Source organism: Aspergillus versicolor (assembly GCF_001890125.1).
Source record: "Aspergillus versicolor CBS 583.65 unplaced genomic scaffold ASPVEscaffold_1, whole genome shotgun sequence".
Taxonomy (NCBI): Eukaryota; Fungi; Ascomycota; class Eurotiomycetes; order Eurotiales; family Aspergillaceae; genus Aspergillus; species Aspergillus versicolor.
The window spans coordinates 2,138,457-2,153,653 of record NW_024467524.1 but is presented as its reverse complement, the minus strand read 5'-3'; the positions used below and the strand labels follow the sequence as shown (position 1 = coordinate 2,153,653).

Here is a 15,197-nt window from a genome sequence, read left to right as displayed (position 1 = left end):
TTCGATGGCTTTGCTGCGCGGGTTTGTCTCGGACGTGGAATCAATGTATCGAGCCCATCGTCTGCTAAGGTTATGCATGGTCGACACTCAAGAAACATCAATACCCTCGAGGAGGTCCGCATAGCGATTTAAAGACCGGCCAATCAAATTGACAAGCTCATAAATATAATCCGCAGTAAACAAGCGAGCCCAAAGCCTAGTCACAACCGCACTCAACCGCGTATTATTTTCCAAAAGCCACGTCCGCGAGACTCCATGCTGAGCCTCCATGACCATTTCAATGACGAACTCAAGAAGCTTTGTTTCTTGCTCGGTTAATTTCGGCTGGGGATTTGGCAGGGTAGCGATTTCGAGCCATTTGGCTAGAAGGACCGCACACTCTAATGAGCACAGAGCGTACTGGTTGGACCATGACACGACTAGTGTGCGGGCAACGTAGTTGATGCCCAGTTTTATGGGCGTGCTTAGTGCGTGGGCGCAATGCAGCGCAGCGCGCGTTAGCCTGTCGCTGCGCTGGACTGAGAGGTTCTGTCGAAGGGATCTTGCGACTTCGTCTGGGTTCCATGATTGGAGGCGTCGCGCGGAACTGAAATCAGCATTGAGGCGGATATATGCCAGCCGCAGTAGGGCTGTGGATGTAAATGAGATTGGGCCGTGGGGGTTGAATGGGTCTATAGAGGACTCCTGGTTGCGTTCCCAACATTGGCACCAGTTCTCGAGTGCTTGTTCCAGAGGAGTTATCTGGGCTGGTGATAAAGAGCTGCTGCTGCTCATTGGAACGCGGCACGCCTTTTGAGTGAGCCAGATAGTCTGAATGATAGCGTGGATCAGGACGTAGCCGCCAAGGGAGGTGAAGCTTTCCAACTGTCCACCCGCGCTGGGGCTGCGGGTGAACAATGAGTTCAAGGCATCCTGTAGCCTAGGGCTTTTCGGGCCCTGCTGCCTGCATTCCATCCACTCACTGGCAGTAGCAGCCGTCCATTCTTTCTCCGTGCAGGGCAAATCGAGTGTAATCTCTTCGGTCAGGATCAGGGACGGGATGTCAAATACGATTGTATGGATACCAAAGAAGCAGAACACGATTAACTTTGTTCTCTTGGCGCTTTCGTTCCGGATCCAACTCTCCCATGACCCATCCTGGGGTGGGAGCTCATTTAAGCCATGCTTCCGAAGCAATGTCTCCATCAAACTTCGCAGATAGAGAGCCTCGTAATGAGGCGGGTAATGTTCAAACCAGGAAGAAACCGACGTCAGCATAAGTAATGACTGAACGGTTTCCAGGATGTCTTGGCTTTGACTGCCGGACGACGCTACTCCATGGTGTCGACTGCCAGTACCGTTCCATTGAAGATCCCGGCGTATGTGCTCCAGGGTTACAGATTTGGCAAGTTGGAAAAGGCTGATACTGGTGTCATGTTCTCTGCAGTATTGGGCACCCAGTGAGGCCATGGATAGAATGAAATGCAGCGGACTCGCCTCAACATTAAACGTTGGTATATGCAGAAACGGATAATGGTCGTGATATCCATTGACATACCCCGTAAGGCAGCGCGAAAGAGCATGTCGCGACGGAATAGTGCCATCTGCAACCACATTCGAGTAGTCACGTAGTTCGCTAACAATTCGGTCGCGACACTGTGTCGTTACCGCAACTGGAACCTTGGGTGGACGGGCTCGATAAGGCTGTTGGGATTCCTCCGGCTGCAACGACGGTAACTGGGTTCCATGGCGAGGAAGCACTGGTGTTGTAGCATTAACATGGCCAAGGGTCGAGGGATATTCAGCCCCTGAATCAAACTGCAGCGGAGGAAACAGTGGTAATGGCTGGTAGGTTGGTGAGTACGGGTGACTAGGTAAGGGAATACTATCTAGGAACGACGTAAAATCGTCGCCTTCATATGCGAAAGACTCGCTGAATGGAGTGGGCTCGGTCGCTGGTGCTGTTGGAAATGTTCCATGGGTCGCGGGTAATAGATGTTGAGCGGTCACCGGTGTTGTAGGAAACGGATGGTCGGTTACAGCAGATGCCAACACATTGAGGCCATCAAAGACTTGTTGCGTCGGCGCTGTGGGGGTTTGGTCCGGGGTTTGAGCAGCCGGGGACGAGCTGTGGGCAAGACGCTCATGACGAACCAGCAGATCCTTACGTGTGAAGGACTTTGCACATTTATCGCAGCCAAACGGTTTCTCTTTGGTATCTAATCATGGTCAGCAAGTTTGATCCTCCCGGTGGAAAGGAACTGGGCAGTTACGCGATCGTTCGTGGCGCTGCAGATGTTCCAGGCGGGCAAAAATGCGGGAACACCGCGGACAGCTGTAGTCGCGCGTTGCTTTCTTGACCATCCCGACAGGACTAGCAACCAATGCTGCTAGTATGACCTCATATGGAGTCGTTGCATTGCTCGATTGGCATGATTGAGATCCGATCTCATTACAGTCAGGGATGGTGACGAATGAAATGAAGGCGAACGATAAAACCATCGGAGGCGGAGTATTTCCGACCTGCCGTCACTACAACCAACACCACGACTTACGCCTTCATCCCACATTGTTGCTCGAAATCATAATAGTCGAAAAAGGTGCAACGGGGCTCTTTTTCAGACATTCTAGCCTACAAGGTTTTACCAGAGATGGCTCGTCTTCAGGTACGAACGTCTACCAGATGGAAATGGCCAATCTTGAATCCCTTCCTGAACATCTAAAGGGTGGGTCAAGACGAGCTAGAGTTTGTATGTATATCTGGGACGTCTCCGGCCCATTGCCAGGAGAAAGAGACGGTGCAGCACAAATATTTCGACTGCTGGCATCTGTCTAGGCCAATTTCTACCACGGGAATGGCTTGGCCCTCTGTCTTTTGGGTTTGGGTCTTTTTCCTCCTTCAAATTTGCGTCGCCTTTCTTCGCTTATCAAGATTTCCGGTGCTAACCCTGTTGGATCGTTGATCGCTAGCGGTGTGATCCGTTCCTCACTGGTTCCGATTATTTTCGTCTGCGGCTCGGGTATTGTTGCGAGAATGGTGTCGATGTGGCATGGGATTTCGGCCAATAGAAGCCAAGTCTATCTGAGGAATTGCTTTTGAGTATAATCCAACTAGGGCAGGGTCTCGAGAGCAGTCAAGTGTGTGCGAAATAAGAAAACGTCAAGCCAGGGATACGGGGCATTTACCGAGCAACATCAGCACTGCATATCTTTTCGCTATAATGACGGTTCCATATTCTTGCTGGACGTATTGGTAGATTCATTGGAGGTTTCCTCGTCCAACATGTCCACCGACTGATTAACCTCAATGCTCGTATACTGATTATTCAGATCGCTACTTTTCACTTTTTAGGAAATATTCCTCTCCAGGTCCCGCCATTATTAAAGCGCCCTGTGGGGTGGATCCGGCATGCGCAATCTGCCGTCAAGCCTTATGATGCAATCTACTCGGCAGACGTAGTCAAACCAACCAAAGACATCATAGATAAGGTCGTACATCGCACTACGCAAGGTTTAGCTTGAAAGTGACCAAAGTCCAAACACAGAGGATCCGAGAGGAAGCACACTGGAGCCGAACAGTAGTCCACTCAACCAAGCGGGCGCTTGTGCCCTCCCCCGCATATACATACGTCTGGGACCGCCAACTGCTGTATAAGTCAATAGAAACACAGATCAATATTGGTTATGATCCACCCTTGTCTATGGGATTGGATTGGTGTTCCCTGAATGCAGAGCACCTCTTCCCACGCACTTTGCCACATTTGCGGAGATGAGCAATTGAGACTTTGTCGATCTGTTTCAGGGCTGGCACTGGATGTTGGTACGTAGGTGGTACGCATTTCATGTGCGTCCACTTCTCGGGAAGTTGGCCGAGTTTAGACTGCGAGGGATGCGCACGAAAGGTGAATTAGCATAGGTATTTGCCGAATATACAGAGTAGACAGGGTGAAAACCTGAAACAACCATATTCTGATAAGCGATCCCCGTCAGCATCGAACTATATTAGGCGGCGGTTCATTGGGTGCTCAGTGCGCTGGCGGCACGTGTTGGGACTGGCGCCGAGGTTGAAGTCCGGGGTGTGGATCTGGACCAATATTGACAAGTGAGATCGATTTGGCGAAGATAGCGAGCGACTGAGACAGGCTTCAAGATCTGGCATTGGCCCATCCACTAGTCTGGCAGGGATTATGGTGGCAGGCCAACGTCAACCGGGTGTCCGGTGTCCCCAGACTTGTCTAGTCGGCCCGGGGAGGGATGGAGGGATGGGGACGGAGGCCGTTGGGAGTTTGGTCGGGGCGATTCAATCGGGAAAGAGTCGCGAGCACTATAGCTGGGGCTTTCATCGGTGGGCTGTCTGCACGCCATCGTCATTGCATTTTCGCCGTGGAATTCTGCAAATCATCAGCAAAACAATGTGTGATCTGAGAGTCAGACCAGGGAAGAAACAGGATGGGGGAAACACACGAGAATCACAATGCCCCGCCATTCTGGTTGAGTCTGCCCCAGATTGACGTCCAGTGCCGTCCCGTTCGCCACTGGACTTGATGTAATTTGGCTCGAGCGTTATGGGGAGGATGCGAAATTGGGCTCTGGGGAAAGATGTGCAAGGGGTGGGTGGGCAGGCAGCACTGCGACTGGAGGACTGCAACACGCCATTCGAGTTAGCGCAGGCTTGCGGCCCAGCGACTCAGGCCCCCTGAGGCAAGTCACTCTTTCTGAGTCTTTGATTCCCTGTGCCGTCGAAGATCCGAGGTTCGTCGATCCTGGCGGGGGACTCGATTTCATATGCTTTGGCTCTGCTGCGAGGGGCAGATACCGGACCAGCTTGGAGTTGAGGTTAAATCGACCCCCTCGCCCAGTCTTCTCGACGTTGAATTCTACTCTATTCTTTTTCTTTCTCAATTTCTCTTTCTCACTGTACTTTCCATATACCCTTTTTTTTTCACCTTCAATACTATCTTCGAACAATGGCTTACGTCGGACACACACCTCCTGGCTGGCTGGGAAACCTGTCCGAGGAGCAGGAGGCGAAGCTCCAGCAGATGTGGAATGTCGTCCTCGTCCTGCTGGATGCTGCTTCGCTGGGCGCCCCCGACCAGCCCACTGAAATCCAGAGCGGCGACACCGGAAAGGCGCCTTCGACTTTGACCAGAACCGACACCTTGGTCTCAGCAAATGGGAAGAGTGCCTTCACTGCGCACCTATCACAAATCCTCAAAGAGACCGGCTTGAACACCAACGAAATCAAGTCCATCAAGGATATTCTGAATGATACTACCGCCGAGGAGCTGCGCGAAGGCCTGATGAGCACCGCCAAGAACGACCACCCAGATGGGCTGTTGCTGCGCTTCCTCCGTGCGCGCAAGTTCGACGTTGCCAAGTCTTTCGACATGATGCTGCGGTCGATGCTATGGCGGATGAAGCAGGTCCGGGTCGAAGAGAAGGTCCTGCTGAACTCTGAGCTGCAGGCTCTGCAAGAGACCAAGGATAAGTCCAAGCCCCACGAGGCCAAGGAGGCTGAGGGCTTCCTTTCCCAAATGCGCATGGGCAAATGCTACCAGCACGGCCATGATAAGCAGGGCCGTCCTCTTGGCTATGTGCGTGTGAAACTGCACAAGCCCTCTGCACAGAGCAACGAGGTCATCAACCGGTTTATCCTCCACATTATCGAATCTACTCGCTTGTTGCTTGTGCCCCCGGTTGACACAGTGGTACGTCTCATTCAACATAATTAATTAAAATGCCCTCTTCTAACTGTCTATTTAGACCATCGTCTTTGATATGACCGGGTTCGGCTTGTCCAACATGGTGTGTACTCGCAAGCCCACATACCCATGACCAACACTAATTATATCAGGAATACGCCCCCGTCAAGTTCATCATCGAATGTTTCCAAGACAACTACCCCGAGTCCCTCGGAAACATGCTCATCCACAACGCCCCCTGGGTCTTCTCCGGTACGTCCACCCCATCCATTCATAATCCCAACGCCAACCCTATGCAACTAAACTAACCAACCCATACAGGAATCTGGAAGGTCATCAAGGGCTGGATGGACCCCGTCATCGTCTCAAAGGTCCACTTCACATACAGCGCCAAAGACCTCGGCAAATTCATCGACATGGACAAGCTCCCCAAGGAAATCGGCGGCAACGAAGACTGGACCTACAAATACGTCGAGCCCGTCGAGGGCGAGAACGCCCTGATGGAAGACACAGCTACCAGGGACGCCCTACAGGGCGAGCGCCTGAAGATCGGCGAGGAACTGCTCCAGTCGACGTCCCAATGGATCAAGGCTGGCGGAGAGAAGAATAAGGATGAAGAGAAGGCTGTTCAGAAGCAGCGCGACGAACAAATTGAACGGCTGCGCGTGAACTATTGGAAGATTGACCCCTACACCCGTGGCCGGAATACGTTGGACCGCACGAATGTTATCCAGTCCGGTGGGAAGGTGGACTTTTATCCTACTGAGGAGTCTGTCCCGCCTGTTGCGGAGCTGAAGGCGTTGGATATTGAGCATGTTGAGAGGACGGAGGTCAAGGTTGCGAGTGCATAGATGGTATGATATCAGGTTTTGCTTTTTTTTAGATATACACGGATGGTTTAGGTTGTTATGATTCCCAATGAATTTTCTTTCTTCTACTTGAAATGTATTCTGTGTCTGGTTAGGCTCTTCAACAAAGGGTATGTGTAGAGACAAGGAACCCTAAAAGACACATGTGAATACTTTCGGCATAGAATTTGTCAAGCAACGACAGGCTAACCCATAGCCTGCTTGCTCCTCTAGTGATTTCCAAGGTTTGTTGTCTTGGATCTCGGGTCCATGTACTCACTTCTAATTCCCCTTTAAGTTACTATCGCCGGTTTCTCTCGTTCTATTAGTTTTCTCAGCTGGCAACGGGACACAACGCGTTTTAAGTAGTTTCTACAGGATAGTTTAAACTGTTTTGGAGGGCTAGTAGGGAAATTCAAGCCCACTACGAAGCACCTCATACTATAAACAAGAAACAGCGGTCAAATCATCAGGTCCAAAATCGGAAAATTTGCAGCAAGTCGAAAAGAAAAATCATTAACTTTCCTCCGTGGTCTATTTATAAAACCAAATGTACTTTTGGACAGTCTAAAACAGCAAAGATTCATAGCGCCATCAAGTCATTCCATCAAACAGATCTCATCGACCTGTATTTCCTCCACCCTGACTTCGGCAGCCTTGCACGCCTTTGTAAGGCCCGCTGCTGCAAAATCTGTCTCTGCCGGTACTTCTTCCACCGTAACCTCCGCCGCAGCCCCCTTTGCAATTCCCGCTGCAAAGTTTGCCCTGTGCTTCGCCGTCCCGGCCAGATATTGGAGCATGGAGTTCTCAGAGGCAATGTCCTCAACAAGAGTCTGGATATTGGCCTTATCGGACCTGGAGAACGGGTTCAGCTTGTTGCACAAGCCTTTTATTACTCCCTTCCTCGAGATCTTGCTCACTATAGAAATAAATGTTAGTAAATATCCAAAAGCTCGCAACGCGGGAGTGGATAGAATAGAATAGAATAACTTACGCGTTGCTAGAGCCACTCCAAGATTCTGAAGCGACATTCGGATACATACCAGCGCCGGTTTATCGTACCTGAAATACGCCTCCAGCGCATCGCTTTTCTCAAACTCTACAGCCCACTGTACAAACCGTTTCCCCTCACAGTGCACGGTTTCTCCTAGCTGACCGCTATTTTCGGGCGTGTAGAGACACGCTGCCGTTGAAAAATGGCCTTCGACGATCGCGCAGAGGTCTGCACAGCTGAGGTCTCCTGAGCTCATTTTGCTGAGTATGTTTCTGCTAAATACGTGCGTATATAGAAGCAGTAGATAAACCGGCGCAGCAGTTGGAGGATGCTGGGGATTGAGATTTAGATGGAGGCATCTTTTCCGGGTTTATATGCTCGACGACCTAGATGTCCAACAAAGTGCCTGAACCAGCAGTGTCTTTTGTCTGGAGATATGAATCGCTGCACAAGTAATTTTGGCAGGGACAGAATCGGCATCTCTATAGTTCTGCAGGAAATCTTTGGATTTAGAACAAGGCGACAACATAGTATAATTGGATTAAGCTTCACTAAGATCCGGCAGTTCGGCCATGATAATGGCACTCACTAATGAGTCGCCTTTGATGCATCGGGTCTGGACCCTTTAGAACCTCTTTGGATTTCGGCATTTGGGCCATTGTTGAACTCACAATTGGTCTTTTGTATTGGTTGCGGATGAGAGGTTGGGATCTTGCAAAGGTAGTCCCGCCATTCTCCAGTCGACTGTCAACCAGATCGTGATTATCAAAATTGATGCATTTGCTTATTTTCCAGCCAGGCCAAACAAAGCCTCATGTTGATCTCAAGTTGTGCCTGTCGTGTGCGCTGATCAGCAATTGACTGCAACGGTTGCAGCTCTAAGCTCGCAAGCCCAAGCTAAAAAGTCTGTCACATCCTCCACTGGCCGATCGTCTCCAAATCTCCGAAATATTCTGGAAGCATAGACAACGTCCAAAAACACCACTGTTCCTGGCATGCGTGAATTGCGTTCTTTGATTGGAAGAGGTATTTGAACGACAGCCTCCTCCATCCTAGCAAAAACGTGCGCTCGGCCAAGGGAACAAAACGTGGAACAGTTGCCCGGGGCTTTATCTGACAGGCAATCCGGCTGACTTGAGCAGGGATCAACGTGGGAACAAGTGCCTGCTGGATTGGCCGTTCCTGGGGCCACAATCTCCGCAAACAAAACAGTGGAATCCGCTACGATCGCATCCCAATCATCGTCCCGGCTGGCTGCATGTGTTTGACTGCCAAGAACGACCATGCGAGAAATATTATTTACGATGGACAGCTGCTGATGCCGATCGGCATAAATATAGCCAGGATGATTCCCAGCTGTCAGATTCTTCTTCAATTGTGCTCAATTCCAAGAAAGATCGGGTGACAATGCATGCCCTCTCGCTCCTTATCGCTGCTGGCGTTGCCGTCGCTGCCCCAGCCTCGAAGCCGCAGCAAACTCCTGCGGTGACCAACATCCAGGTCGGTCCGCGACCTTTCTGGCTCGTCGACCAGATGGACGAGAGCCCGCTCAAGGAGAAGCTCGAGTCGTGCACTGAGAAGCCCATCCGCCACGCGCCTTTCTTCTCCATCTCCCACCGCGGTGGCCCCCTCCAATTCCCCGAGCACACTCGCGAGGGACTCTATGCCGGTGCGCGCATGGGCGCTGGCGTCTTGGAGTGCGACGTCGCATTCACCAGCGACCGTCAGCTCGTGTGCCGCCACTCGCAGTGCGACCTGCACACCACCACCGATATCCTCCTGATCCCTGAGCTTGCGAAGAAATGCACTACGCCTTTCCAGCCCGCGACAGAGGACTCCGAGGCGACAGCCAAGTGCTGCACCTCCGACATCACCCATGACGAATTCCTCTCGCTCTGCGGCAAGATGGACTCGTCCAACCCGAATGCCACTACCCCCGAGGAATACCAGTACGGCGGCCCCAGCTGGCGCACAGAAACATACGATAACTGCGCTACCACCCTGGACCACAAGACCTATATCGAAATCACCCAGAGCCTGGGCCTGCAGTTCACTCCCGAGCTCAAGACCCCCGAGGTCAAGATGCCCTTCCAGGGAAACTACACCCAGGAAGCCTACGCCCAGCAGCTCATTGACGAGTACAAGCAGGCCGGCATCAGCCCCTCGCGCGTATGGCCGCAGTCTTTCCTCGAGGATGACATCCTGTACTGGGTCAAGGCCGAACCCAGCTTCGCTAAGCAGGCCGTCTACCTCGACCCGCGCGTCGACACGGAAGAGGGCTACCAGACGGCTGTCCGCGACATGGAGAAGCTGTACAAGCAGGGCGTGCGCACCCTGGCGCCGCCAATCTTCGCTCTGCTTAACGGCACGGACAGCGGCGAGATCGTCCCCTCGTCGTACGCGAAGGCTGCGAAGAAGGCTGGCTTCGACCTCATCACCTGGTCCCTGGAGCGTGCGGGGCCCCTGAAGCAGGCTGCTGCGAACAAAGATTACTACGTCTCGACCATTGCGGACGTGATCAAGGGCGATGGCGACATGTATCGCATTGTCGATGCGTTGGCCCATAAGGTCGGTGTGAAGGCCATTTTCTCCGACTGGCCCGCCACAGTGACCTACTACGCCAACTGCTTCGGACTGAAATGATCACCCCACCGAACCAGAAACCAGAGACCAGACATAGAGACAACAACATGTTATATATATAGAATGAAGCAATCGCTGTATAATAATGATATAAAATAACCTTTGTTCGCCACATGACATCACGACCTCCCCGGTCTATATAAATCCCCCGCCCCGCATCCCAAGCTCCCCCCAGTGACCACTCACATCTCTGATCAGCTCTAGCTGTCAAAACCAAACGTTGCATCCAAACATCCACATCAACAACAATAGCAACAATGTACGCCCTCGTCGCAAATTCCTTCAAAACAACCCCTGCGGTCCGCCGCATCGTCCCCTGTGCTTTCTACCACCCAAATCATGCCCTGCACGCACCCCAGCCGCAAGCCCACTCCACCACAAAGGTCGACTCGTTCTACGTCAACCCGTCGTTCCCGGATGACTCGGAGACGCCGCCGACGATGACGCAGCACCGCACTTCAATCCATGCTTCGTCTGAGTGGGCGGAGAATAATGCGACGCAGAGTGAGGCTGATGTATGTTCTCTCTAGCTTGCATACTGTTCAACAGCTAGATTGGTTGAGAGAGGCTAATGCGTTGTGGCGACAGGTCAAGGCAGATCGGGGCGAGGCGCAGAATGCAAAGATCGAGGATATGATGCAAACTGAGGAGCCGAAGATTGATGAAATGTGATGGTGAAAGGAGTCCAGTGGATAATAGGTTATCTAGTTTATGGTGGTGTTTAGTGGACGATTGAAGGCATCTGGTACTATATTCCTTTTCATTTTCCCTTTCTTCTCATTCTTTTGTTGGTCCTTTTGCTCTTTCCTCCCTTTGTTCTAAATTGTGTATTGTATTGATATCTCTTCTCAATATACTGTGTGTGATGAACAACTGGTGCTGATGATTTTGTAGATATATTCAAGTTTTGCAAGAACGTGAATACTTATCACAAACCAGCAATTTATTGCTATCATTCACTGGTAAAATACTGTTAAAGACCCTGCAAGAATCCGGATTGAACAGGCCATGCAATAGAATTTAAGGTAGTGGAGACTGTAATTTCTATATAATGCATGGCCGAGTTTCTGCAGTGCTCTTTGGCCTTGCAGGCAATTATTAGTGAATTATTAGGCGGTTATACAACGGCTTGGTCAAATTATCCTTTGATAGTTACTGTTACTGTGAATCCTTGGGTGCTCCTGAAGTGCCTGAGTGAATGACCTTTGTCTGCACTCAACAAGGCAGGCAACATCGTAATTACCGTTACACAACGAGGCTCTGCTGCCTGGAACCCACAGCGGGAGGGGCTGTAACGATGTAAGGGGGGGTATGAGGCCGCCCCTCCAGCCAACACTTCTGGGTAAACAAACCAGGCCACCTCCCAGATTCTTCATTTGCCTTTCTTTAAACTTTGTGGACTTTGGGCTTCTTTTCCCTTTCTTCCTGCATGAAAGAGTGAGCTTACCATAATATGGAGCCCGCTCTTCGTCCATTTCTACTCCTCTTTCCAGCTTCCACAAGCGATCGTTTTGCCGCCGACTTTTGAATACTTGATATCCAACAGCGCCATTCTTGCATCATGCCCCGGAGGGACTTCCAGAGAGATCTCGCCGAAGTCCGTCTTCCAGATACGTTTCCGCGACTGTCTGACGTCAGATCCGGAAGCGAGGATGGATCCATCTACTTTACCTACACCCCTCTAGCGGGCGATCATCATTCGCTTGACGTTGAAGTCTCCGTTCCAGGTAAAGTAAACCCTCTTTCCCCTCAGTAGCTTTCTTAACTAGCTATGACCAAATCCCTGCTGACTCGCTTGTGCAGATACCGCGGAATACCCCAAAGATCACCATTACTTCGTATTCACAGTCTCAGAAAATGTCCCCCAGTCTGTCTCGCGTATTCTAGAGGACTCACTACCCACTTTCCATGGCCTCCCTCTAGGGACCTTCCTGGAGACGGTATCGGAATGCCTGGACAAGGCAACTTCACCCGATGACAGTGTGTCAGACTCAGTGCAACTGGACAGCGATACTAGTGACACCGAGGAAGAAAACGATCCGATGGAGTGGGAAGATGAGGAGGAGAATATCGAAGCAGGGTTCAAAATAGGAGAGGCCATCCCTGACGTACGCGATTACATTTCTGCAGACCTACGCAAAGCTCGCCAGGCTGGGTTCCGGGTGGGCATTCTGGGTGAGCTGGATGGGCCTGTGATTTTATCCGCATCTCGCCGCATCTCGAAGCTGGGAATCTCCAATGAAGCTATGGAGGCCTGGGGTGTCCGTCCTACAGACTACCTTGTCCTTCTTGTTCGTTATCCGTCCGGTTATCGACGTTTACCAGATGTGGTACTCTCCTCTGCAGGAACTAGCTCGATGATTCAGTTATATGTTGGGGTCTGTGAGATATACAAACCTAGTTTGAACTCCGCCCGTCATGTATTCGCAACTGGGGTAGTGTCTGGGTTGGATGACACAGATAATGTGAAAATGGAGCCGGCACTAGGGTCCATCCTTATTGGAAAGTCTCTTCAGTCCTTACTCAATGATCGCTTTACAATGATTCTTAAATACCGGTTGGAGAATGGCTTTTCATGGACAGGGGCAGAATTATACTTGAACGATGGTCAAGGAAGACTGTTGCATGCCAATGAAAAGAGCCAACCAAAATACTTTGAGTCAGAGACCTGGCGTGTGCCGCCACCGGATTTCTTGAAGGATGATCATCTCGCACAGGGTGGACCGCCGTCTGAGATGTCTTTGATTCTGATCGCTATGCAGTTCACCCTTCGCCGTTTTGTGAAATGCACCGAGTTCTGCCTCAACTGTTACTGCAAAATCGACGCTGGATTCGAGGCTCTTAAGCCGTTCGTGTGCTCAAAGGGACTGTGCTTGTATCAGTACATGTCTTTGGGGATGGGACCCAGTCTGGAATGGGAAATATCATCGCAACCATATGTGGCCGACCTGCTGATAAGTTTTGCCTATACCAGAATTGCAACAAACAAACTCCACGATTTTCCAACTGGTTTCCCGCTGAAGGTTCCACATCCAGGTCGGACTGCAATGAATCCCGCCAATTTCTCTTCAACCGCCTACCGCGGAAAACTCACGTATGACGACGCACTGGGGTCGCGCCTTTGTATTTACAGTAGTTGTGATATAAAGGTAGGCGACTGGATTGTAATTCTGGTGGACTATGCGACCTCGGACCAAGCCGAGATACGGAATCGGCAAGAATTGCATGCGCGTGTTAAGGACACCACGGACAAGTCGAATGTCATCCTTGGGGACCTGATTGCTTGCGGGCGCCGAGAAAGCTTCTTTCAGTTACTCAAAGATGCCCAGAACGGACCGGTGCACTTTGTGATGTATGATACGGATCTTGCCTCGCTTCCTGACGTTTCAAGGACAAATGCGCTGATGGACCTTTTGGGCACGCTGCCTACCGTATCAGAAATGAAGGCCTGGATTGACCAGAAGAAAGGCGGCCACCTCAGACCCCTTTCCGAGTGGCACGATAGGATCCATATGTCGGCTCTGTATGTCCTCCAATGGATTATCGGATCCAACCGCTCAGTTATACTGTTTGACGATGACCCGCAGCACCAAGTGTCGGGAATGGAATCGTACATCCAATTCAGGTTTGCCCAAGGTGCCCCAGACAAGGAACAGCGGTTTGTGAAGGCCGTAAACACGACTGCTTCTCGGCTAAATCTCCAGTATCCAACTCTATTCGCCTGGCATGGAAGCCCCTTGTCTAACTGGTACAGCATAGTTAGGGAGAGCCTCCATTACAAGGAAACCATGAACGGCCGAAGCTTTGGAAACGGGATATATCTGACTCCAAACTTCAATACTTCGGTTGGCTATTGTAGGAACCACCACAGAGATTTAGGTCCTGTATCACTTTCCTGGCCGAAGAGCGAGCTGAAATGCACAATGGCGATATCCTTAAACGAGGTGGTCAACGCTCCGGCCGAGTTCACGTCAAAAGAGCCTCACTATGTGGTGCAACATGTGGACTGGGTCCAGCCTAGATATCTTTTTATTGAGTGCGCGCAGCCCATGCCGGACCACGCTAAGCGAGCAAAGTGCGAGAAATTAGCCCACGTTTATTCGCAGGAGCCTGGCCGTACTGTCTTCGGACCCAGAGGGGCCCTGACTATCCCCATTTCCGCCACAAACAGCCACCGCTCTAGGGATTCGGCAGAGCCACCATCGAGTGGAAGCCCGAAGCCTGTCATCAAGAACGGGAAACGGAAAAAGGCCACTGTCAAACGCGATGCACCTGACAATGACGACGACGACGATGCAGCCAGTGTGGAAACCCTTCCAGAGGACCGGCAGGTGCTGCTATCCGACGAAGAGTCAGCCCCCCGTAAACAAAGCAAGCTGTCCGTCACCTCTTTCGAGCCGAATACCCTCGATGTATCTTCCATCCAGCTACTCGGTGAGCCAGCGTACGCAACACCACGGGCAACAAAGACCCTTCAAAAGGTACTCCGTCAAGCCCTCGATACGCAGGACAAACGACCCCAGCACGAACTAGGCTGGTACATCAATGCCAACCATATCGACAATGTCTACCAATGGATCGTCGAACTCCACAGTTTCGAAAAGCACCTCCAAATAGCACGCGACCTCGAACAGGCCGGACTGCGAAGCATTGTCATGGAAATGCGCTTCCCCCCCGAATTCCCCTTGTCGCCGCCATTCCTTCGAATCATCAAACCGCGTTTCGTCAGGTTCGCTGAGGGCGGCGGCGGACATATCACCGCAGGCGGTGCAATGTGCATGGAACTCCTCACGACGTCGGGCTGGCTCCCTGTATTCTCAATCGAGAGCGTCCTCTTGCAGGTTCGACTGGCTATCACGAATGAGATACCCCGGCCGGCGAGATTGGACTTTGACTCTAGCCGCAAGGAGTATGGTATTGGGGAGGCTATCTATGAGTACAAGAGAATGTGTGTTGCTCATAACTGGGAAGTTCCGAAGGACCTTGACAAGGTTCGGTGGTAGATGGCATACCGATGGTAGACTGAAA

At 51.4% G+C, this 15,197-nt stretch overlaps 6 protein-coding genes across 6 annotated transcripts; 4 read left to right on the top strand and 2 right to left on the bottom strand.

The window, feature by feature from the left end:
* Nucleotides 1–87: 87 nt before the first annotated feature.
* Nucleotides 88–2,343, bottom strand: ASPVEDRAFT_78364 (transcription factor domain-containing protein; the record flags this gene model as incomplete). The annotated part of the gene is made up of 2 exons (XM_040816531.1): nt 88–2,198; nt 2,253–2,343. 2 exons carry the CDS (start codon nt 2,341–2,343, stop codon nt 88–90), a joined length of 2,202 nt encoding a protein of 733 aa, XP_040662361.1.
* A 2,603-nt stretch (nt 2,344–4,946) lies between these two features.
* Nucleotides 4,947–6,535, top strand: ASPVEDRAFT_23601 (CRAL-TRIO domain-containing protein; the record flags this gene model as incomplete). Its single annotated transcript, XM_040809564.1, has 4 exons — nt 4,947–5,690; nt 5,746–5,787; nt 5,837–5,936; nt 6,006–6,535. The coding sequence occupies 4 exons, from the start codon at nt 4,947–4,949 to the stop codon at nt 6,533–6,535; spliced, it is 1,416 nt and encodes a 471-aa protein (XP_040662360.1).
* Nucleotides 6,536–7,032: 497 nt separating this feature from the next.
* Nucleotides 7,033–8,205, bottom strand: ASPVEDRAFT_35992 (uncharacterized protein). Its single transcript, XM_040811107.1, has 2 exons — nt 7,527–8,205; nt 7,033–7,451 (listed from the first exon to the last, which is right to left on the bottom strand). Exons 1-2 carry the CDS (start codon nt 7,780–7,782, stop codon nt 7,132–7,134), a joined length of 576 nt encoding a protein of 191 aa, XP_040662359.1. The 5' UTR covers nt 7,783–8,205; the 3' UTR covers nt 7,033–7,131.
* A 728-nt stretch (nt 8,206–8,933) lies between these two features.
* Nucleotides 8,934–10,169, top strand: ASPVEDRAFT_119544 (glycerophosphodiester phosphodiesterase family protein; the record flags this gene model as incomplete). The annotated part of the gene is made up of 1 exon (XM_040805711.1): nt 8,934–10,169. One exon carries the CDS (start codon nt 8,934–8,936, stop codon nt 10,167–10,169), a length of 1,236 nt encoding a protein of 411 aa, XP_040662358.1.
* Nucleotides 10,170–10,426: 257 nt separating this feature from the next.
* ASPVEDRAFT_158177 (uncharacterized protein) lies at nt 10,427–10,846 on the top strand (the record flags this gene model as incomplete). The annotated part of the gene is made up of 2 exons (XM_040808556.1): nt 10,427–10,684; nt 10,758–10,846. The coding sequence occupies 2 exons, from the start codon at nt 10,427–10,429 to the stop codon at nt 10,839–10,841; spliced, it is 342 nt and encodes a 113-aa protein (XP_040662357.1). The 3' UTR covers nt 10,842–10,846.
* Nucleotides 10,847–11,730: 884 nt separating this feature from the next.
* ASPVEDRAFT_121313 (putative ubiquitin conjugating enzyme) lies at nt 11,731–15,172 on the top strand (the record flags this gene model as incomplete). The annotated part of the gene is made up of 2 exons (XM_040805872.1): nt 11,731–11,896; nt 11,973–15,172. The coding sequence occupies 2 exons, from the start codon at nt 11,731–11,733 to the stop codon at nt 15,170–15,172; spliced, it is 3,366 nt and encodes a 1,121-aa protein (XP_040662356.1).
* Between the last annotated feature and the right edge of the window lie 25 nt (nt 15,173–15,197).